The sequence below is a fragment of the Erpetoichthys calabaricus genome, chromosome 6 (assembly GCF_900747795.2).
Source record: "Erpetoichthys calabaricus chromosome 6, fErpCal1.3, whole genome shotgun sequence".
NCBI lineage: Eukaryota > Metazoa > Chordata > Cladistia > Polypteriformes > Polypteridae > Erpetoichthys > Erpetoichthys calabaricus.
The window spans coordinates 43,814,475-43,837,965 of NC_041399.2; the positions used below are offsets into that span (position 1 = coordinate 43,814,475).

Consider the following 23,491-nt stretch of genomic DNA (forward strand, 5'->3'; position numbering starts at 1 on the left):
AGAGCCACTTGGTCATAAGCACATTCATGAATTAGTTGTTACACTCCGTGCCCCCACTAGCCTCACCTACTATTTAAATCATTCCGTAATCCGCATTATCTGGCAATGTTTCAAATCAGATTACCTTAGAAAATTAGACATAACATTGACCATCTGCTCTTTTTCTCAAAGTTTTATTCTGTCCGCTGAAGAATAACCAGTTGTGATGCTTTTGAAGTGTTATAGCTAAAGGTGAACTTTTATTGATTCTTTTTCACTGAAGTTGAGAAATGACTTTTGGTATAATTGACGTTTTAAGTAACAGTTGTTTAATTTTGGTTGTTACCTTTTTGTGTTTATTTTACTACTATCACTGCATGCCTACCATTATTGTAGTTAATGCATTTATATTATCAATTTTGAACAATGCTACAGTACTTATTATGAGGGAATAACATGGAAAAACATTCTGCAAAGTAGATCTAAAATATAAAAGGACTCAAATTTATACTATGAAAGAATAATTTTGAGTGTCCTTGTTTTTTCGGTGTTCCATTTACAGTCCACATCTTTGTGAGAGCTCAGTTGTCAGTATTAGCAGAGAAGGCACATGTGTTGGAGCGATTAGAGGTGAGCAAAGATTAAGCAAATTGCCCCTGATGTTCCCTGCAAGGCATATGGCTCAAAATAGACCTTGAGTTTGAGGCACGTTTCATTGTTGTTGTTGTTGCTGTTGTTGCTACAAGACAGAAGCTGGACTTGAATATTCTCCATTCCAAAATGTGAAATTTGGGTAAGTAAGCAACTCATTTTTTAATGTTTAATTTTGAGTCTCATTGAGATTATATAAGAGACAGTTAGATTTCAAATGTAAAATATCATCCCTTCAGACTCCTCTAGCAAACAAAGTCACTAGATTCTTAAAAAAAGACCAGAATTTTACAAAAGGCATAAAAAAAAGACTTAACGCTTAAAGTTAATTTGAGAGTTACAGAAAACTGATGAAATACTACAAATTGTTTTATCTTACTTGCTGTTCTAGCCTAGACTTGCCAGTCTAGAATAAATCTTTGTAAATAATTGAACATGTAAACTTGAAAACCATCTACTTTAAATTTGTTTTTAACGTTCTGTAAAGAAAGGAATGATTCAGGCAAAAGAAAGGTGGGGGGGTGAGAGCTAATTTCAGAATTTGCCTGCTGCTTATGAATACAGTTACATTCCGCTAGAAAGATACTTTGAAAAGGACATTTTGGGCGTTGAGTGTGACATGAAATATTGCAATTCAGCAATGTTATGAGGAAAGCCAGAAAGCACTAAATGTAGATAAGCTTATGCAGATTGGTTCATCATCACATGCCTCTAAATCCCCCCCCCCCCCCCCCAACTGCCTAAAATGGACCATCCCCAATCTGCAGGAAACTGTATGTGGGAGTATTATCAGCATTGCCTGGAAAACCCAGAAACTCCCATTGACTCTCAACATAAGGGCCACAAATGCAATCAAGGTGAATGGGTGTAGTCAGAAATAACATGTCCAAAGTTGCAGGACCCCAGGATAAAGACCATGAGATATAATAGTAGTGGAGGTATGCTGTCTACCATGCTATTTCACAATAATAATGGTAGGAAAAGGGCTTTCAGAAAAATACTGTTCTTGCTCATGATGTTGAGGGACTGTGGTATAGCGGGTCCACAGCGCATATCAAAAAGGCCAATTTTTTAATAGATAATCACCACACTCACGGCTTATAGAGGGGATGTGGTAGTGTGGTCGGAGCAGTTCCTGGGTGTTTCATGATGTGGGCAGTCCTTGCTTAAGTGCACTGGTGAGGAGTCGTCCACATCCATAATTGATGCCGGAAGCTGCTAATCACCACACCTGATCCACGTCCCCATAATATATAATAGAAGCGTGAAGCGGATGGAGGGAGAAAAAGAGAGAGAAAAAAAAGAACGGAGGTTAGAAGTGAGAAGAAGGCGACAGGGACGAGAAAGCCGGTGCGTGAGAGTGAGAGCGAAAGCAGGTTATTGATGGTAATGCAGCTGGTAGGAGAGCCACGAAGGAGTGTTTGGCCAACTCTCACTCTAGCTGAGCAGTTTGGAGGAGCTGGAGTGACCAGCAGAGGAGTCGACTGGCCATTAAAGGAATCGGCAGTCAAGGAGGCTTTGGGTGTGTTGAGCTCCAGCGTGAGTACCCTGGCCTCTGAGGAGGGAACCCAAGTCTCGGTTCGGCTGGAGCCCTACGTAGCTGGGTATCGGAAGGCTACCGGACCGGAATTGAAGGGAGCTGCATTTGCTGGTATGGCAACTCACCTGTTGCGAGGCCCGTATGTGAGAAGCAGGGGAGCCGCCGGTAAAAAGAAGTAAGCACCAGATTTTTAAGAAAAGACTGCTTCCAGCCATTGTTTTTAACCTCGTTTTAAACGGATACATTTATTGGATTTTAACCTCCACAGTTCACCTGTTTTAATGGATTATTTATTTAAGAACTATTTGAGCCACTGCACTTTTTATTTGGACACTGTTTTTGGTTTTGTTGATTTTAATAAAAGCACTCTGCACTTTTTGCACCATCCCCTTGCTTCGTTGTTGATGTCTTCACTGTCTAGCTCATCGGTGATATTACCGACGGTGTCGGGTTCGAGAGCTCCCCAGAAGCTACATGGGAGCATGGAGCAGAACCCGCATCGTCACAGGGACCTATACAGAGACATGTACAAATCTGTTGTTACCCTAGGGCATTCTATGAGCCATAATTTGCGTGCTATCAGTTGTCTATGGAAAGAACTGAATCATGCAGTCTGGAGAAGGCCCCTTTCAAACCTGACAAAGCTGGATCAGTTGGCTCAGGGAGAGTGGGCCAAATGACCTGTTAACAGGTGCAGAAGTCTCATTGAGAGCTCCAGGAATCGCTTGTTTTCAGTGATTGCCTCTAAAGGTTATGTAATAAAATATTAGGTTAAGAGCCCCATCATTTTTGTCCATGCTGTTTTCATTTGTGTTATTTGAAATATTCTGTTGATTAAAAATTCCAAACCAAAGTCTGATTTTTGTTAAAATGGAATTAACAGTGATGGATGGCAGTTACATTTAGCTGTTTCAAGTTTCAGTTGTGAGTTCTTCTTTTTTTGGGGAGTGGAGCCCACAAATGTCTGCAAGTAATACTGTATATGGCATAGGGTTATCCCAGACCTCAGAGGAAAATGAGTCTAATCTGGGTGTCAGCGTAGTCCTAACAAGTTCTGGTGAGTAAAGAGGATTAAACTATATTTAAATAAGATAGTAGCGTAGAGATTTGTATAATAGCCGCCAACAGAGTGATATTCGCAGTCAGAGCAAGTCTTTTGAAATTTCATTACAAAACAAAGGGTTACAGCAATGGGTGGAGTTTAAGGAATGCCCACCCCACAATGGATGCACTATGTTATTACAATAAATCTAAAATCTGGAATAAAGGTTCTGTTTTCCCTGAAAATGTTTTTTAAGGGCAGAGCTAAGGTAAATGTGGCAATAATCAATGAATATGATAATTAAATCCATGCCACCTTAAGCAACTCTCTCTTGTACATTGCTTATCCTTAAAACAGAGAAAAATTCTGTATAACTTCAATTTTCTGTTTCAAATTTAGCTGTAGAGAGATCACTTCAAGTTGTATATTTTCCTCTATTACATGCAAGTTGGGGTCCTGTTGGCAAACAGATCCTCAGTAGTCAGCACCACCAGGAAAAAATATTAAATAACAAAAAAGACTTTTTGATAAAGAAAATTAAAAATGCTGTAACCTATAAAATGGTTAACCCAATCCCAGAACACATTAAACCAAAAAACAAAAATTAAAGATTGTTGATGGTATTTGTTGTACATGTTAACATGAGATTTAGTTTTTACTGTAACCCACGAGTGAGGAAAGAATGGAGCGTGAGATCGAGAGGCGGATCGGTGCGGCGTCCGCAGTGATGCGGGCTCTGCATCGGTCTGTTGTGGTGAAAAAGGAGCTGAGCCGTAAGGCAAAGCTCTCAATTTACCGGTCGATCTATGTTCCTACCCTCACCTATGGTCATGAGCTATGGGTAGTGATCGAAAGAACGAGATCGTGAATACAAGTGGCTGAAATGAGTTTCCTCCGCAGGGTGTCTGGGCTCTCCCTTAAAGATAGGGTGAGAAGCTCAGTCATCCAGGAGGGGCTCAGAGTAGAGCCGCTGCTCCTCCGCATCGAGTGGAGTCAGATGAGGTGGCTTGGGCATCTAATCAGGATGCCTCCCTGGTGAGGTGTTCCAGGCACATCCAACTGGGAGGATGCCCCAGGGAAGACCCAGGACACGCTGGAGGGACTATGTCTCCCGGCTGGCCTGGGAACGCCTCGGGATTCTCCCATAAGAGCTAGAAGAAGTGGCCGGGGAGAGGGAAGTCTGGGCATCTCTGCTCAAGCTGCTGCCCCCGCGACCCGACCTCGGATAAGCGGAAGAGGATGGATGGATGGATGGATGTAACTTCATATCATGAACAATTTATGATATGTGACTTGGGGTATGATGGAAGTATGTAACAGTACAGTTGTAACGCCAAAAAATAAAATTTTTTTAATGTATTTTCAGTCCACCTTATAAATAAATATCAGACTTTGCCCACTTGGGTACAGCTGTCCCAGTAGCTCTATTCTAGGGACATGACACGGACGTTTGTTGGATGTCAATGAGGCCCTTCATCTATTTGAAGAAGCGGTTTCATGTATGACATAAATGCTCTCCTCCTTACATTTTGCTAGTGTCCCAACATATGTGATTCACTTTATAACTTAAATAATTCCTTTTATCAGGTATATGGATGCCTTTAAGAATTTGGTAGATCTACTTTAGTCTTCCACTTAGTGTTCCTGGCTCAATACTAGAGAGTTTCAGCTCTTGTAGCCAGTCCCAATACAACATGATGCTTCTTCAAGTGACACGTTTGGTTGCTCAGCCCTGCTGCTGTGTCATTTTTTGTAGCATTCTGGCCGGAACTACTCTAGATGGGATTTCACAAGCACTTTACAGAGTCTAAACATGTCCCTTAATTTAGATTCACCTTTATCGACATGGCGGTGGGTTGGCACCCTGCCTGGGATTGGTTCCTGCCTTGTGACCTGTGTTGGCTGGGATTGGCTACAGCAGACCCCCGTGACCCTGTGTTCGGATTCAGCGGGTTGGAAAATGGATGGATTTATCGACATGTTTGACATTTTTGATGATATAGCATGTTATGTTAACTGCTTCTGTGCCTCACCTAGTGTGGTGCTTCTCAAACTTTATTTCTCCAAGGTCCTCCTGTGTATCATAAGATAATGAGAGGTCGCCCTATTCAGGCCATGATATTTACACTCTTGTGCTTTTGCTGCAGTCTTGACAAAGCTGCTTGCTTTTGAACTTAACATTTATTAAAAAAGTGTATTTGCTGCAGGTGGCACAGTGGCGCAATGGGTAGCTCTACTGCCTCACAGTTAGGAGACCCAGGTTCGCTTCCCGGGTCCTCCCTGCGTGGAGTTTGCATGTTCTCCCCATGTTTGCGTGGGTTTCATCCGTTTTCCATCCAAAGACATGCAGATTAGGTGCATTGGCGATCCTAAATTGTCCCTAGTGTGTGCTTGGTGCGTGTGTGTGTGTGTGTGTGTGTGTCACGCCCTGCGGTGGGCTGGCACCCTGCTCAGGGTTTGTTTCCTGCCTTGCGCGCTGGGATTGGCTCCAGCAGAACCTTGTGACCCTGTACTTAGGATATAGCGGGTTGGATAATGGATGGATATTTGCTACTAGTGCTATTTTACACTGCCCATGTTTTCAAAGGATAATGCAAATTAACTGGCCATTTCAAAAACTGTCTATATGTTATTATTAAATTAGTTATTTAATTTAATTAGTTATTTTTACTAGTGTCTGAAGTTTTTAAGTCTAATATAAAATGATCAGGCATTTATAGGGATAAATATTAATGACTATTCACCAAAATTTTCCATTGCAGATAAATATACAATAACACCAAGAAACTGTTCACCACTGACTCAGCTTAAGTATTAAACTAATGCTTAAATTAAGCAAAAAATGATTATGTATTTCTGAAAATTAAAAATAAACAAAAGTAATTTTAAAATGCAGAACTGTTCCCTGAAGACATTTTTTCATAACTTAATTAAAAAAGCTACTTTGAGTACTCTCTAGACTGAGCACTGGAGTGAGTCCATCAGCAATAACCACATTTAATCGACATAAAGCAATCAAGTCCATGAAGAAAAAGAGTAGTGGGGGGCTGTGGTAGCAGACAGAAAGGGTGGGCAGCCCTGAGATCTGTGCACCTTTAAAAGGGGAGCAGCAGCAGCGTGTGTGAAGTCAACTTACCATCTCCTGCACAAGACTGTCAAATCTTTGGCATCATAGACTAATAAAGTTCTTTATGACAGTGTGGCATGTCACCTACACTTTATTTATTCTTTGTTTAAGAGCAGGCTGTTCCCATTCCAGATATACTGTAGGTTGGTTGCTGTGATGCACTTGGCTGTTCAGATAAACCCGGGTGACCACTAAACCCTAAATTGCTGTGCATATTCGGGGACTCCATCTAGATTCCTTTTAAAACCCAGGCCTAAATGTGACTTGAAATATGTAAATGTAAATTATATACATATATGATCTATTAAACGAATTTTAAAGGGGTTCCATGAGAAAACTAACAGTCATTATATGTAACCATGTTTTGAATATCGATGAAGCATGTCACTTTGGTATCTTAAGCTTGACACCTCTGTTGAAGCTTAATTTTGAGTCATTTAAGCATTTTTGCATCAACATCCAATCATGTGGCAACAGCAGCAGGGTTTCTGCCATTCAAGAAGAGCTAAGCAAAATAACAAAATAGTGCAGTGATGGTGTTCCAGTATTACAAAAAAACATTAAAAGAGACATGAATTACAACTCCAAAAATGTAATAAAATTCATTCAGGAAAGCCATAATTCAGATTCATGATAAAGACGCATTCAAAATAGTAGTCAGAAAGTCAGGATTGAAGCATGAAAAGAACACCAAAATACCAAAAGCCAAAACAAAGTCAAAAAGTCAAACTAGAGAAACAAGCTAAGCCAAACCAAAACTAAAATAACAAATAGAAAGTGTGTTTTAGATATTTTCTTAGCTTCTCCCATGCTACAGAAAGTCTTTTCATAACTAAAAAATCCAAGTGTTTTATTGACAGCTATACAAAATGTCATTGTTTTATAAAGGCAGCTTCATGATATCCTATTCCATATGACTTCTATATTACATGGCTAGAAATGTTGCTATAAACAGTTTAGTGGTGCCCATGTAATAAAACAGAGCACAATATAGTGACACCACTTAAACTAAATGACAGCACAAAAAATAACAGTAAAATTATACTTAATAATCAAAACAATACAAAGGTTTGTGATTTAATAAAAGGAAACAACACAAATATTAACATGATATTAAAGAGTGGGAAAAGGAAGAATCGTTAGCAAATAGCCTGAAGCATAGAAGAAACTTCCTAAAAGAGTGCATGGAGAGACTAGAGGCTGGAGGTACCAGGGAGCAGAGCCATGAAGACACGGATAGACCAAGACAAGAGCCTTCAGTTGTATTCATGCTGCAGGTGGAAGCCTCTGGAGAGAGTGATACACAGGAGTGAATAGAGTGCAACAGTCAGGCGGCTTTATTCAGGAAGAATCAAAGAGTTTTCATACCACTTTTTTGGAGTCCTACCAGGAGATAGGTGAAGTAGTCAAGCCAAGAGAAAACAAGAGCCTGAACAATGGACTGAGGGTCACAGGTGGTAGAAAAGTGTTGAATCTTATGAAAATTAAAGAAGGTTCAATGCACTTTTACTTTTTGTAGGCAAGAAATTGTTAACTTTAATGAAGTATTATCTAACATAATAAGGTCCATAAAAAGTTTTCATCCCTCATAAAGGGATTTAATTTGTGCTTTTTTTGACACTAATCAACAGAATAAGGCTCTTTAATTTCAAAGTGAAAACAAATCAAATTAGTTACAATTATTAAAAACACGATAATTAATCACATACTATAAGTATTCAATTATAATTAATTATAATTATATTATAATTATACTTATAAGCATAAGTAATATACTGCTATCGTGGGCTGCATCAGGAGTGGGCAGGAGGAGGAGCGCAGGAACCTAATCAAGGACTTTGTTAAATGGTGCGACTCAAACCACCTACAACTGAACACCAGCAAAACCAAGGAGCTGGTGGTGGATTTTAGGAGGCCCAGGCCCCTCATGAACCCCGTGATCATCAGAGGTGACTGTGTGCAGAGGGTGCAGACCTATAAATACCTGGGAGTGCAGCTGGACGATAAATTGGACTGGACTGCCAATACTGATGCTCTGTGTAAGAGAGGACAGAGCCGACTATACTTCCTTAGAAGGCTGGCGTCCTTCAACATCTGCAATAAGATGCTGCAGATGTTCTATCAGACGGTTGTGGCGAGCGCCCTCTTCTACGCGGTGGTGTGCTGGGGAGGCAGCATAAAAAAGAGGGACACCTCACGCCTGGACAAACTGGTGAGGAAGGCAGGCTCTATTGTAGGCATGGAGCTGGACAGTTTGACATCTGTGGCAGAGCGACGGGCGCTGAGCAGGCTCCTGTCAATCATGAAGAATCCACTGCATCCACTAAACAGTGTCATCTCTGGACAGAGGAGCAGCTTCAGCGCCAGACTGCTGTCACTGTCCTGCTCCACTGACAGACTGAGGAGATCGTTCCTCCCCCACACTTGTCAACTCTTCAGTTCCACCATCTGGGTTGGTCGCGGTAAATGTTAACATTATTCAAAGTTACTGTCTGTTATACCTGCATTTTTATCACCATTTGTCCCCATTCTAACCAAAACTGAGTGAATGCCTTTTTCGATTCCAGCCACAAATTCTCATTTGGATTGAGATCTGGACTCTGACTCAACCACTCCAGGACATTATCATTATTGTTCTTAATCTGTGAAGCTTTTACTTTAAGCTTGGGGTTGTTGTTTTGATGAAAAACAAATCTTCTCCTCAAGCACACATTTCTTGCAGACTGCATCAGGGTTTCCACCAGGATTTCCCTGCATTTTATTACATTCGTTTTCCCTTCAAAATCCTGGTTTAGAAAAGCATCCCCACAACATGATGCTGCCACCACCATGCTTCATGTTGGGGAAGGTATGTTTTTAATAATGTACAGTGTTGGGCTTGCAGCAAACAAGGCGTTTAGCTTGATGGCCAAAAAGCTCAGTTTTGGTCTTATCAGACCATAGAACCATTTTCATAGAACTGCAGCTGAGATATCATGTAAGTTTTATTAACTGTGGCTTTCACTCTGTTACCCTTCCATAACGCTGTGACTGGTGAAGCACCTAGAAAACAGTCAATGTATGCATAGGCTGTCCAATATCACTCCCTGTAGCTTGTAACTCCTTCAGAGTTCTCTTACATCTCTTGATGACCTCTGACACTAGTGTTCTTTCTGCACAACCAGTCAGGTTTTTGTAGACAGCTTGCTCAAGATAGATTTACAGCTGTGCAATACTTTTTTCAGTTCTTCATTAGTGATTTAATCAGACTCCAAGGGATGATCAGTGACTTGAATGTTTTCTTGTCTCCATCACCTGACTTGGGCTTTTCACTGACCTTTTCTCTGATTTGCTTGAAGTGTTCATTTGCCTTTCCAAAAGGTGGACCTTCTTGATGAGGTGCATTTATACTTCATCTCCATTGACTACAGACAATTGATCTCCATTTTACTAATTATGTGACTTCTAAAACCAACTGGCTGCACCAGTGATGATTTAGGTGTGCCATACTTATGCAAAATATTTTGTGTTTTATATTATTAATTAATTTAGACAACTTTAAAGAAACCTATTTTAACTTGAACATCAAATGCCGTAAAATCCACTGTGATTTAATGTTGTTTAACAAACAAAAAGCTATAAATTCAAAACCATCATGGCACAGCCTGTCTAAAGCTATGATTCTCTATATTTTTAAAAATCTTTGAATTTTTTTTCTCATTCAGAACTAAACTGAACATTTAGAACAACAATAATCATGGTTTATTTTATGTATAGCCCCAAATCAGACAAGTAATGCCTCATTGGGCTTTAACAGGCTTTGTTTTTTGTCAGCCCCCCAACCTTGATTCTCTAATAAGACAAGAAAAACTCCCAAAAAATCATGTAGGTAAATATATATATATCTATATATCTATGCAGAGTATTGCCCCATCTAGAGTTGGTTTCTGTTTTGCAGCCAGTACTCATTCTCTTTCTTGTCTCCCACCCCTGAACTGGATTAAGCATGGTTAATGATAAATGTGTGAACAGATGGATGGATGGATAGATGTACAGACATCTACCTAGAGACAGATCTCCTTTCTGAGTACTTGGGAAAGCACCCATAGTCTGTTGCTGGGGTTAATTGTATATGAAATACAGTAATTATGAAAATTATACTTAAGTGTTGTATGGTTGCTTGTGCTCTGTGGTGAGTTGGCTTGGCCGTCTTCCATTCAGCAAATGTTTCTGCTGGGACAGAAGAGATTCTGGATAATTAGAACCACAAATTGTAAAACTCAAATAAGGAAAATGTTTGAAAATATCTTATTTGTCCAGATAGGAAATTGAACTTTCTGAGTGACTTTTAAGCCTGCAGGATAATTGGACAGAGGTCATGACCTCCAAAACCATGCTAAAGAAATACAGGAGCGACCCTACTTACAGGAACACAAGACAGAGACAACCATAATGGGTAGATAAGTAGAAATAAACGAGCAAAAATAAAAGTAAGTTTTAACTGAAAACACTAATGAAAGAATCATAATATAAAACCTTAAAAACCTGCAACTGGAATGCCAAAATGCTCCAAACGAACAAGGGGCAAGCAGAAAAAATATAAATAAATAGCAAAATATATTGGGCCTGTGAAGGCCATAAGCCTCCATCTTTGAATCTGGCTGCTTAGCAGTGGTGAAGCCAATACATGTGGGAGTGCAGGTTTTGATTTTGATTTTTGAGGTTTTTCTCCATTTTGAGTTGGTGAGCAGGTAGAATCATACCAAATACTCTGTGCTGTCAATAAAAAAATGTATTGCTATGTATTTTCAAAAGTATGAAATGTGCAAGAAGTTTGTCTAGTGGAAGATGAGAATATTTGAGGTTGAACTAAAACTGGGAGATATAGACTTCCCAAAACAGGCCATAGTGCCTCTACATACTTCTATAATAGGGCGGAGTGGTGGCTCTGAGGCTAAGGATCTGTGCTGGTATCCCAAAGGTTGCCGGTTGGAATCCCCGTCACTGCCAAAAGAGATCCTACTCTGCTGGGCCCTTGAGCAAGGCCCTTAACCTGTAATTGCTCCAGGGGGCACTGTACAATGGCTGGCCCTGCAACTCTGACCCCAAGGGGTATGCAAAAACTACCAAATTCCTAATACAAGAAATTGTATAAGGCAAAATAAAGAACAAAAAAAAAAAATTACATCAAAAAGTGTACTAAAATTTGATATATCGATGGAAGTTTTTTTTTTTTTTGCAAAAAAGTAAAAGTAATAGAACCTATTAAAAACTTTATAACACAGAATAAAACCTTCATGGCTAATAATAAGTAATTACCCCTCATCCCATAGACTTGCCTGTTAATTGGATTGGCGATTCTAAATTGGCACAGAGTGTGTGTATGGGTGTATCATGAGGTGGACTGGTGCCCAAGTCACCATTTCCTCTTGTTCTGTGACACAAAACTGGACTGAACAGATCTAAAAGTGTACAGTATTTATCAAAGGTAAAAGAAAGAAAAAAACCCTCCTCTCTATTTGAAAAGGTTTTCTGTATTAAGATTTATAACCTGTTAAGGAAAAGGTACATATACTGTTTAAAACAATTCCTAATTGTACCCTCTCAAATTACGATTCCACCACAGCTGCAGAAATTAGAGCAACTTTATAATTATATATTGTGCACATCTTTCTAAGTAAAAATTATTGTTTGCATAGTTCGTTCAGTGAGAAATGAGCCACTTGTGGTTTATCTTTTTTTTAAGTTGTTCACATGGATGGCAGCAAATTATGTAAATTACCAGGAAGCTTGAAAAAGTGATGTTTTGCAAATTAATTGCAGGTAGCATAGTTATTATCTAATTACAGTGTGTTATTTCTTCTCTATCTAGGTAGCAAACAGAAATGAGTTCATCACCTCCAAGCAACTCTCTGCAGCCTCATTCTTCTGAAAGTGGATTAACCATGTCATCTCGGCACCCTCAAGTCACAGATCCAATTACATCTAAACGTGTCTGTTTTTATAAGAGCGGTGATCCCCAGTTCAAGGGTTTTAGGACCGTGATTAACAACCGCACTTATAAAACATTAGATGCTCTCCTAGACAGCCTGTCAAAGAGAGTCCCTTTACCGTTTGGGGTGAGGAATATAACCACCCCTCAAGGAATTCATGGAATTAGCAGCATCGAAGAGCTGGAAGATGGAAAGTCATATATTTGCTCTGATCAAAAGAAAGTAAAGCCCATTAACCTGGAGGAGGCCAGCAGAAAACCTCTACCATGGCATACAACTAGGCCAGTCAGTGCCCGGCGACATGCCATGCAGATAGCAAAACAAAATCAGTTTCGGACAATTCGCAGGGATAACTCTGTGGTGATACGTACTCCCCGGAAACTTGTGGTATTCAAAAATGGGGATGCGGGGATTAAGCACACTATTATGCTGCAAAGGAAAACCACTCAGAGTTTCGAAGCGCTGCTCGATCACGTGTCTGAAGTGATGCAGATTCCAGTGTTGAAGCTGTATTCGGCCGACGGAAGACGGGTAAGTACTAATGATGAGTTTCTCAACAAGGAGGCCATCACATTTCTTACCACAACAGCTAATAGTTAGTTGAGACATAACAACCTGGTGAAACATCTTAAAGATTAATCATCTACAGGTATGTGTATGGCAGAACACTGAAGTCTGCCTTTTTTTTCATATGAAATAATGAAAAATTTTTTAAAAATCAGAGTAAATGTAGCTTATGAAAACATTTATGATTTTACCACTTTAATTTACCATGTTGTCTTTGATTTTGATGTGGCTATTCTAAGAGAGAAATAATACATTTCAGTATGGCTCTATGACAAATAAGTCAAGTGAAATAAGTTGTACCTATGTACTCTTTATTACTGTTTTGCTTCTTAAAATGTCTGCCATAGCAGTGGAAAAAAATATTCACGCCAAATCTCCTGAATGTTATTAGCATAAAAACCATTAAATTTACTTACAGTCATACCGATGTGATCATACCATACCTGTAGATGTAGAAAAGTGAATGATGTTTTCTGACAAAAGCTTAGCAAAGTACTTCTAAGTCCATGCCATTGACATTCCTTACAGACACATGACAGTTTTAAAGACAGTCTTGTCTGAGGAATCGGAGATCATGCACATCAGAAGAGATTTTTGGCTTTGCCCATTACATGCTGTGATTTGATCAGATCGCTTGAATCTTTTAATTATATTGTGCATTGTAGAAGGTGACATGACCCCAATCTTACTGTTTTGTGTTGGGGAAAAGTTTTCACAAAGTTCTAGATTATTCACCAAGACATCTGTTGACAAATTGGCAAACCTCAACCCATCCTTGCTCTTGAAGGACTAGGCCTTTTTCGGAGGCTTACACCATAACATGATTGCCTCAGTACCTACTGTATTTAATATTACTTTGATATTCAACTCATTATTAATCCTAAACTATCCTGAACATGTTGAAGTCATCAATTTGAGAATAAATATATCTTCAAAAAACAATGCAGCTGCTTAAAACATGAAAGTCCTTGTCTTTATGCAGTATGCATTTGAATACAAGTCAAAGTAAATTTACAGATCTTTCTTTTTTGTTTTTATTAGCATTTCCTATATTGTCCCAATTTTTTGGGATTGCATTTGTTAATAAATCTACTAATATACAAGAGATAACAGAATGCATAATGACTGTAGTGATCAATGCTGCTCCTTCCCAGTTTGCAGATGCATGAGTCCACCAAACCATTGTTGGTCTTGTATAGTATGCGTGAGATTGAATGTAAGTGTGCCTTACGATGAAGGTAATGTCCTGGGCTCAGGTCCTCCACAACCTTAAGTGAAAAAGGTCGATTTGGAAAAAGATGGTCAGAATATAATGATAACACAGTCTTAACAGAACGGTCTTCAGATTTTTACCAACGAAAATGATGTTAATATAGTTTTTGATGTTTTTACTATTTGGTGAATCTTGCATGGCCTTTTGAGTAATTTAATATGTTTTAAGCTAAATTACTTTATGCCATTTCACAGAGACACCCACAATCTTATCACTTAGATTCTGTATATATTAGCCATATGAAAACAAATATCGTACATCCACCTAAGACATAAGGAGTTTTGGCATCACAGGGTAAACTGTGTTTAATGGTAGGTTTTTTTGCCAAAGAAAAGAATAAAAGGAATATAATAAATCAACACATGATTGAATCAGAAACATCCCATTCAGACGTAGATCCAAAATGACCAGCCACTTCCGACAAGATGGTTCTCAAAAAGCTTCCAAGGCAGAAAAGCCAGGACCTCCATTTGATGAGCAGCAGAAATGTCAGATGTCCTTCAGTATGTGGTTCTTGGATCTAAGGGACAAAAGAAGGAAAGGCGTAAATGACAATGTGATGCCCCAGGTGTCCATAGCCATGGCATCTTTATCTGGGACATCTATAGTCATGTACCGATGTTATTTTAAAACAGAGAATCAAAAGTGCAAAACAGGGCAGTCAAATAAATAAGCTCAATAAATAATCCACTAAATCCCATGCCATAAAATCAATCAGTGCCTCTGGGGTGCAGATGAATAATCCACATGAATAAAGCTAAAATCCCAAATGGTGGCGAGGTAAACATGACATGTCATCCTTTACATTCTCGCTTTGTCCTCATCGGGACAATGGAAGACTTCAGTATCACAGCCTGTCCCATCCCCAGTGCACCATGCAGATCCAAACTGCTACTGCTATATGTTGCCACGGATTCCTAGACATCTGGCCTTTCACTGGATGTTGCCATGTCTTGATCCTTCCACCTTGGACCATCTCTAGCTTTCACACCCTTTCTTATCAGCTGCATGACTCAGCTGACAAGAGTACAGACACACCACAGACCTTCAACACAACATTCGGTCCGGCCCTCTCTTAGTGAGGCAGCATGACTATTACTGTCCTTCCCTTCTCTCACTTCCTCTCCAACTAGAGATCGTTTTTTAACATGTATATTCTAACTGAGTCTTGGGACACTCTATGCCATTTCATTGCATGACCTGATCACTTACATACCCATACTCACACTCACAGGCTGGAGTCGTCAATTAGTATACCACACAACTCTTGGAGATGAGGAAGGGAAACAAAAATACCCAAAGGAACATTTATGTGGACATGGGGAGAATATGATGACTGGGTGTAGCATTCAGACCTATAATATGGGCTTCATGAGGCACTAAGTTTAAGCAGTATTCACTCAATTTATCTATTCTTTACAATACAACTTTAATATAAATGGGTACTTTCATTCTTCCCTTTCAGATTCTCTACACTTTAGTTCTGCTCATATGTCAGCGTGAACTACCTAACAAGACATTAGAATAATTTTAATGAGAACAGTTGCTCACTCCAGCAACTGTCATCAGTTCTGTTCACCTAATTTCTTCAAAAATAACACTGAAATAATAAAAAAATAAATAAAAACCAACACATTAAAGTCTGCCACATTACTTGACAATGTATTCCATGTGCCTGTGATTCTCTGCGTGAAGAAAACATTTCTATCATCTGTGTAAAATTTACCTTTTAGTAATTCCCACCTGTGTCCCTGTGTGTTTCGGTGAAGACCTGGGATCCACATTAATAGTTCCATGTCATAATTTTAAGTGCTTCAGTCATATCATCTTCTCAGCACTATAATTAAACTAAGAAAGTTCAACCCCTTAAGTCTTTCTTCATAATTTATATCCTGCAGTCTTGATCTGGGCTAATTGCTCTCTAGACTTCCTCTAGTGCTGCTACGGATGTCTTTTTTGTAACATGGATACCGAAACTGCAGTCAGTATTCCAAGATGGGGTCTCACAACTGTGTTGTATAGTTTAGGTTGAACCTCCCTTAACTTGTAGTCCACTTGTATTTAACTTAACATCCCATTAGTCTTCTTGGTTGCTTCTGTACAATTTATGTATGTAGCAAGTTGAACAGTCCACTACAACTTCTATGTCCTTCTTATTAGTTTTGTTATGCCTTTAGTAGTAAAGGTACAATTATTTTTAAGTAGAGATCTGAAGGTGATATGTAAGTCTAAACTGAGCGAAAGTTTGTAACCAAACATTAGGACCTATCTTTTACCAAAGCCCAGTCAGAAAACAAATAGCATAGTCAAGAAAACTAAAGTGAGAAGTCAAAAGAAGCATAATGCAAAGCACACCACATGTGAAGTATTTTTATCCAATTTTGGATAATCAGGAAGTGCCTGGTGGGTTGTGACCTCCAGTTGTTCTGCATAGCAATGTGGCTAGAAACAGAATGTCTTAATACAATTTAAAAAGAAACCAAATCATAACAAGCTGTACCTCAAGGAGCAGTGTTGGGTCCAGTTCTCTTTTCTCTCTACATTCATTCCTTAGGCAATGTAATTTCTTTTCAGGGCTTCTCCTACCACCTCTGTGCTGATGATGCACAGATCTTCCTCTCGTTTCCCTCTTACAGCCTACAGGTTTCAGCCCAGATCTCCAGCTGTGTCTCTGCCATCTCATCCTGGATGAATGTTCATCACCATAAACCTTTGTAGAATGAAGAATGGATGCAGGTTCAAAGGCTAGGGGCCCAAAATAGTACCCCAAGCTTAAATAAGTTTAAATGGTACAAAAAATATTTGGCCACTGCTGTTAACAGTTCTATAGCAATGCATTCCGTGAAGTGCATTTTTGTAGCACTCTCACTCTATGGCTTGCCTTGGTATTGGTCCAAAACAAGAGACCCCAACTTTTATCAGGCAGCTCTTTATATATATATATATATCTGGCTCCGTAGAGATGGGGCTCAATAGTAATAAAGGGCATGGTCTTGTCTCCTCCAATTGTGGTCCTTCGGAGCTGTGGAGGGAAAGACAAGGTGGTTAGCGACAGAGCTCCCTCTCTTCCTGTAGTGGTATCGCTTACCTATCAGAGTCATGAAGGTGTCCCCTTTGCGGACGTGTGTGACACTCAGTAATTATGCCATGGAATTCTGTGCTCAGGCACTAGTTTTCTCTTAGCTGGACTACTGCAACTTTCTCCTGGAAGAGTTTCCTTCAACTGCCATCTGAACTGTCTAGTTCTTCCAGAATGCAGCTGCTCGAGTGGTGCTCTCTGTCCTCATTTTACTTCTAGTATTGTCCTCATGTGCTTCAGTCTCGTCACTGGCTTCCTTTTACTGCAAGGATCTAGTTCCAAACGTTTGTCTTGACTTAGGGTTCCCTGAATGGTCCTGCTCCTCAATATCTCCAGTCTTTGGCCTCTCCATATGTCCTTTCAAAAAGTCTCCATTCTGCCTCTTACTGTCTGCTTCCTGCTCCCGCCTCTTGCCAGATGTGCCAAGTCTAGACAATTCTTTTCCATTCTTGCTCCAAAGCTGCGCAGTTATCTCCCTTTGACTATTTGAACTGCACCCAGTTTACTTGTGTTTAGGCATCTGTTGAGAATGCACGTTCTCATTTAATATTTTGGGCCTGTTCTACACCAGGGGTCCCTAACCCCTGGTCCACGGCCCACCATCGGGCCGCAGCTGTCTGACAGTCGGGCCGCGAGAGAACTGCCGGCAACGGAGACTCGCTCAGACTTTTCAGAACGCTTGGCGGGCGGGGCTTTGCAGCGGTGTAGAGAGAGGAGAGAGACCGAGGTGAGAGACTATTACAACAATGTATTGTTATGGTCCTGACAGTTTCCCCATATGACACGAGTCTATAGAAATCGCATTACTACGAAGTACATTCAGCAGATACTTTCATTAAAACAAAGTGACTTTGAAATGCTTGAATGAATCATCCACAGAGCAGTTAGATCTGTGGTCACAGCTCAGTTGTGCACGTTTGCACAAAGATCCCCAAACAGAAACATTGTAAAAAAAAATCTCTTTCTTCGAACTTTCCTCGTAGTTTTTTTTTTTTTTTTTTTTGCTGTTTTTGTTTTCTGTGATATCTTTTTCTTATTGCTCGTCAACATTTGAAAAACATCCATTGGAATTTAACTCATTGTCACCCTCCTACAGAAACGGCAGACGCGAGAAAAAGATAGCAGTGTTAATGTTTGTGATGTGCAATCTGTTGGAATGGCAAATGCAAAGCATATGTATTTGTTATATGCAAAAAAAGAAGAAAAATCTCGGGTTGCAAACGTATGCGAACTGCTTAATAACTTAATAATAATAGAAATGTAATGTAAATTGTGTACAAAACTGCAAACCCCCAAAACCCCCCCAACCGCCCCCCCCCTGCCCCATTAACCCCCCTTCCCCCCCCCCCCCCCACCGTTCCGTGGAAAAATTTGCATCTAATAAAGTGGTCCTTGCTGTCAAAAAGGTTGGGGACCACTGCTCTACACGATTGCTGCTGTTGTACTAATCAAGAGTTTAGGATAATGATTTTTGTCTTAATCTAATTACAGTTATAACTATACAGTAGTAGTACTCAGTTTTGTATCTTGTTCTCTGTTGCTTCTGATCCTTGCACTTATTTAATCATTCTGGTATGTATTATAACTTTGTACGTTGGCGTGGATAAAGGTACCTGCTACATAAATAAAAAAAATAATTTAAAAAGTTATACCTTCAAGTTTCAAAAAACCCATTGTGTGTTCAAAATTAACAGTTACACTTTCCATGTGTAATACTTGACATTTACGAACATTTCAGTTTATGTTCCACATACATGCTCAAGCCTGTATTTTCTCCTGGTTCATCTATAAACATTAGGCTAAGTCTAAGTAATCTATCATTCTAGTATCACCTGCTATCTTGGCCAATTGTTCTTTAATACTTTTATCAAGATTGTTTATGTATTTTAAAAGGAGCAGTGGCCTTAGCATTAGTTCTTGAGGGTATACTACTAATGCAGAAAACAATACTTAGTACAGAAAAAGAAAGAAGTACTGAAGAAACAACAAATAATGAAGAAGTAAATATTCATCTATGATGACTGTATCTACAGCGTCCATCGAATGGAGTTCAATTAACATCTTCATATGAGAAAATGGAATACTAGCTGTGATCATCCATTGCCTTATCACTGTCAGTGTTATAATCCATCTTGTTTTTCTTTTACAGATTGACGGTCTTCAGGCATTGATTCTGTGCTCTGGAATTGTTGTAGCAGTTGGACGGGAGCCATTTAAGCAAGGGAGATATGACCCACAGTCTCAAAGTTTAACCGCTCGACTGCCAGGAATCTCCAATCGAGTTCAGCCAAAGCAAGGAAACAAACCACAACAAAGGAACCGTAAGTACCTTGGTGCAAAATATTAACAAAAGATATATACAGTGTATGTATTTTTCATTTGTCTTGCAATAGACTGGCAGTCCACCCAGGACTGTCCACCTCCTTGTATCCAGTGCTACTGAAGTAGGCGCCAGTGCCCCATACTGGACAAGCAGGTTAGAAATGGACTGATGAACAATTCCTCTGAGATTTGTTTGACCATTTGTTCACTTTTTTCAGTCATACAAAAACTGTGATGAGCAATTTAATGAAGTTTATTTTTAAAAAGTAAATAAAAGTCTTTATAACACTTGCCCTTTAAAAATACAAATATAATAAATGCTAAATAGTAAGGCTGTATTTTTCTAATCTTTAAATATTTCATTAGTGTAGGAGAAGATTTTTGGGTATCTAAAAGAAATATAGCTGATAAGGAGAAAAAAGTCTCCGGGCAGTGGATTAAGTGGTGACACCCTTACATCTGCAGTCTTTCTCACAGACCGATGCAGTATGCTGACCAGTTGCATCTCCTCTTCTTATATAGCACCTATGAAACATAATATTAATACTAATAATAATGCATTTTACATATATAGTTCCTTTCCATGTGGCCTCTTAGACCAAATTCTACCCAGCCTCCCACATAAGAGACACACACATAAGGGAAATGCGGTTTATAGCAGTCCAGAAATGCATGAACATGGAGATAGTGTGATTAATAAATTTAACATGAAACCCTATGTTATATGTGGAGAAATGTCCAGAGTGTCCAAAGTAAATTCATGCAAGTATGAAGACAACAGGCAAACTACACACAGACAGAGACCAAGTTTGGACTGAACCTTAGATAGCCATATCTATGGAACAACAGAGTTAAAAAGTGCTTATTTAGAGAAAAGGGGACTATGAAAGAACTGGAGTTGGTCCTATCAAAAACAGACATAAGCACAACAGGGTTTAGATGAAGAGACACTCTCAAGCCATCCTTGAAGTCAAATAAAATCAACATAGACCACAAAAGCAATAAAAAGAGTTTTTATTTATAATAACAAAACTATTACAACAGAATAATAGAGGTTCTAGGAGCCAAAAGGAAAAAATTAATAAAAGAAGAGAATACACATATAACCATACTGCAAATGTGGGCTTGTCCTTACAAATTATGGCACACAAAAACACAGCACCAGGCACGTTAATTAAGTGTGGCTAGTGAAAAATGTTTATCCATGATTTTTAATTTTGTTAGTTCTGTTGTCTGACCCTAAGACTGGGCTGCTTTTCTGTCCACCAGCATATATACTAGGAAGAGTGGATGCCTACCAGCTTATTTTTTTTCCTATACTTATCCTGGTGACCCTAAGTCATTGTCTTAGCCACTGTTTGATCAAAAGGGGCTTCTAAATCCAGACACTACCTACTAATGGGGTCAGGAATAGTCTTGGGAGTTTCTATACTACTCTTTCTAGAACTCCCCCTAGCGGACCATGGTGCAACTCAAGAAATTAAGATAATCTTTCGCTTTATTAAAGTGCCAGGCAATTCCCAATTTATGCACATACCATTGAGGGTTTGCAGTATGCCATACACACTACTGTATATAGTACGATTAGCTGGAAAGGGGGTCTCTTGCATCAGTTACCTGTGTTTCTCCCACAAGCTTTCCATTATTGTATGACGCAAAGAGAATTTTCTCCCTATGCTCCATAAACAATTTTAGGACATAGCCACCCATTGCAATGTTAGTCCTAGTCAATTGGCATGGCTAGAGATGTTGTGAATACCAGTGTACTTGTCTGATCATACGGCCCAGATGTTTCTCTGAAAAAAAAGGTTAAACTGCTTTCAGCCCTAGTCCAAATGAATCTACCTTTATGATGGAAAATGTATTATGACTTGTGATTAGTTTTGCAGTTTTGGGTAGAAAAAAAGGAATTTTGGTTCCTAAAACCTTCAGTATCATCCAGTCATCCCTGTTAAGTGTTAAGCCCAGGAATATTTGGGTGGATGACCCCATGATGTCCTTGATAATGGACTATTTGTTGGGTAGACCACAGTTTGTGAGACTCAAGGACTGTGCCACTGATATGATTGTGAGGAACAGTTGAGCACCACAAGGAACATTCCTATTTAGATAGAGGAGTACAGGAATCATCGGCTAGAAGGGTCCCTCCATCAAAATGGCCGGCCTAGTACTGAATCAGCTGTGGAATGGCCAGTTGAGGGGATACAGCTTGTTGGCCGAGGTCTCCAGGACCCTGAACAAATCTGTATCTTCATATGTGATAGTTCTGTATTTAATGAGTCATATTCTATTCTTGCATTTTGCTTTGTAGATTGTACTATTACTATTGGACTGTTGTGTTGTATTCTGAGGTGGCAATGATAGATTGGCCATGTAGCTTTGTGAAGAGGATTACTTGTGTTCTTTTTTGCGTTTTATTTACCCCATTTTTTCAAGCCCTTTGCATACCCAATCTACCTGAAAAGGGGTCTGTCTCTGAATTACCATTCCCAAGATTTCTTCCATTCCATTTTCTTCCAAGGTTAATTTTTTGGGAGTTTTATCTTGTCTTCTTAGCAAGTCAAAGCTGGGGGGTGTCAAGAAACAGGGCCTGTTAAAGCCCATTGCAGCACTCTTTGTGTGATTTTGGGCTAAACAAGAAATAAATTGCTGTTGTTGTTGTCTCCTTTTCTCTTCACCCTGTACACCTCAGACTATAAATATAAAACCAGGCCATGTCAATTGCAGAAGTTCTCAGATGATTCTACGCTAATGGGGTTCATTGATAAGGCAGATGAGACCAATTACAGCAGTCAAGTGTTTCTTGGTGCAGAAAGAATTGTCTGTAACTTAGCATCAGCAAAACCAAGGAATTAGTTATTGACTCTCATCACACCAAAAAGCTACTATGCCTGATCACTATACAGGGAATGGATATGGACACAGTGCATTGCTACAAGTACTTGGAGGACCACATCAATAACAAGCTGGACTGTCTTGTAACACAGAGGAACTATACAAGAAAGGGAAGAGCAAACTCCTTTTTATTAGGAAACAGTGCTCGTTTAATGTGGGTAATGACATGCTATACATCTTCTACAACTCAGTCATAGCCAATGTGATTTTCTACACTGTGGTGTGCTGGGCCATTAATATTACTTTAAGAGTAGACCACTTAATTAACAAGATTAAAAAGGAAGGCTCAGCAACAAGACACATTCTCAGCCCCCTAGAAGAATTGGTGTAGGACAGAATGAAGATAAAACTGGTGGCCATTAAGGACATTGCTGTGCATCCTCACTCTGATACACTAGCCTTGAGCATATTCAGCTAACAAATCAATCAGCAGGAGTTTGTCGAAAAACACTCTTGAACACGCTCCTTTATACGAATGGCAATACGCCTGCATAACATCTCACGGTGATGGCTCTTTTTATCTGTAGCCAAATCAGAAGTTTTTTTCTTCTTAGTTTAATTTCGTTTTAGTCATGGAGAGGGGGTTTGTTGTCTGTCATAATACAATAATATTTCTTTGTTATGAGCGATATTTATTTATGGAGGTTTTATAAAAAGCCAGATTTCCCCCTAGTAACAAATAAAGTGCTGTCTATCACACTACTATTGATTTTTGCTTAGTAACAGGCACACACATGCAGAATTAATGCATGAAACCATAGACAAGAACAAAATGCATTTCTTCATATTGCTGGAAGCATAACAAAATTTATTTTGCTCATGTTTTTGTCAAGCAAAACATTGAATTTAGCTACAATTTTTTGCATGAATCATTTTAGTTAACACTACTTATAATCTTTAATCTAACAAAGATATTTTAAGAATATGGAAGGCAATGCAGAGAAAGTCCATGCTAAGAGAAAAAATAATGTTTGTGCAAATGGGCCAGGTTCAAAACAATACAAGCTGCTTCTCCATAACATATACATTTGAAAATGACACTGG

At 39.2% G+C, this 23,491-nt stretch overlaps 1 protein-coding gene across 1 annotated transcript in view; it reads left to right on the forward strand.

Annotated features, from left to right (window-relative positions):
* Window positions 1-581: 581 nt before the first annotated feature.
* LOC114653043 (lipoxygenase homology domain-containing protein 1-like) overlaps window positions 582-23,491 on the forward strand; it is a 394,200-nt gene continuing 371,290 nt past the window's right edge. Inside the window, 3 exon segments of the mRNA XM_051929357.1 lie at window positions 582-772; window positions 12,191-12,842; window positions 19,380-19,551. Coding sequence (XP_051785317.1) covers window positions 12,204-12,842; window positions 19,380-19,551 — 811 coding nt within the window. The 5' untranslated portion in view covers window positions 582-772; window positions 12,191-12,203.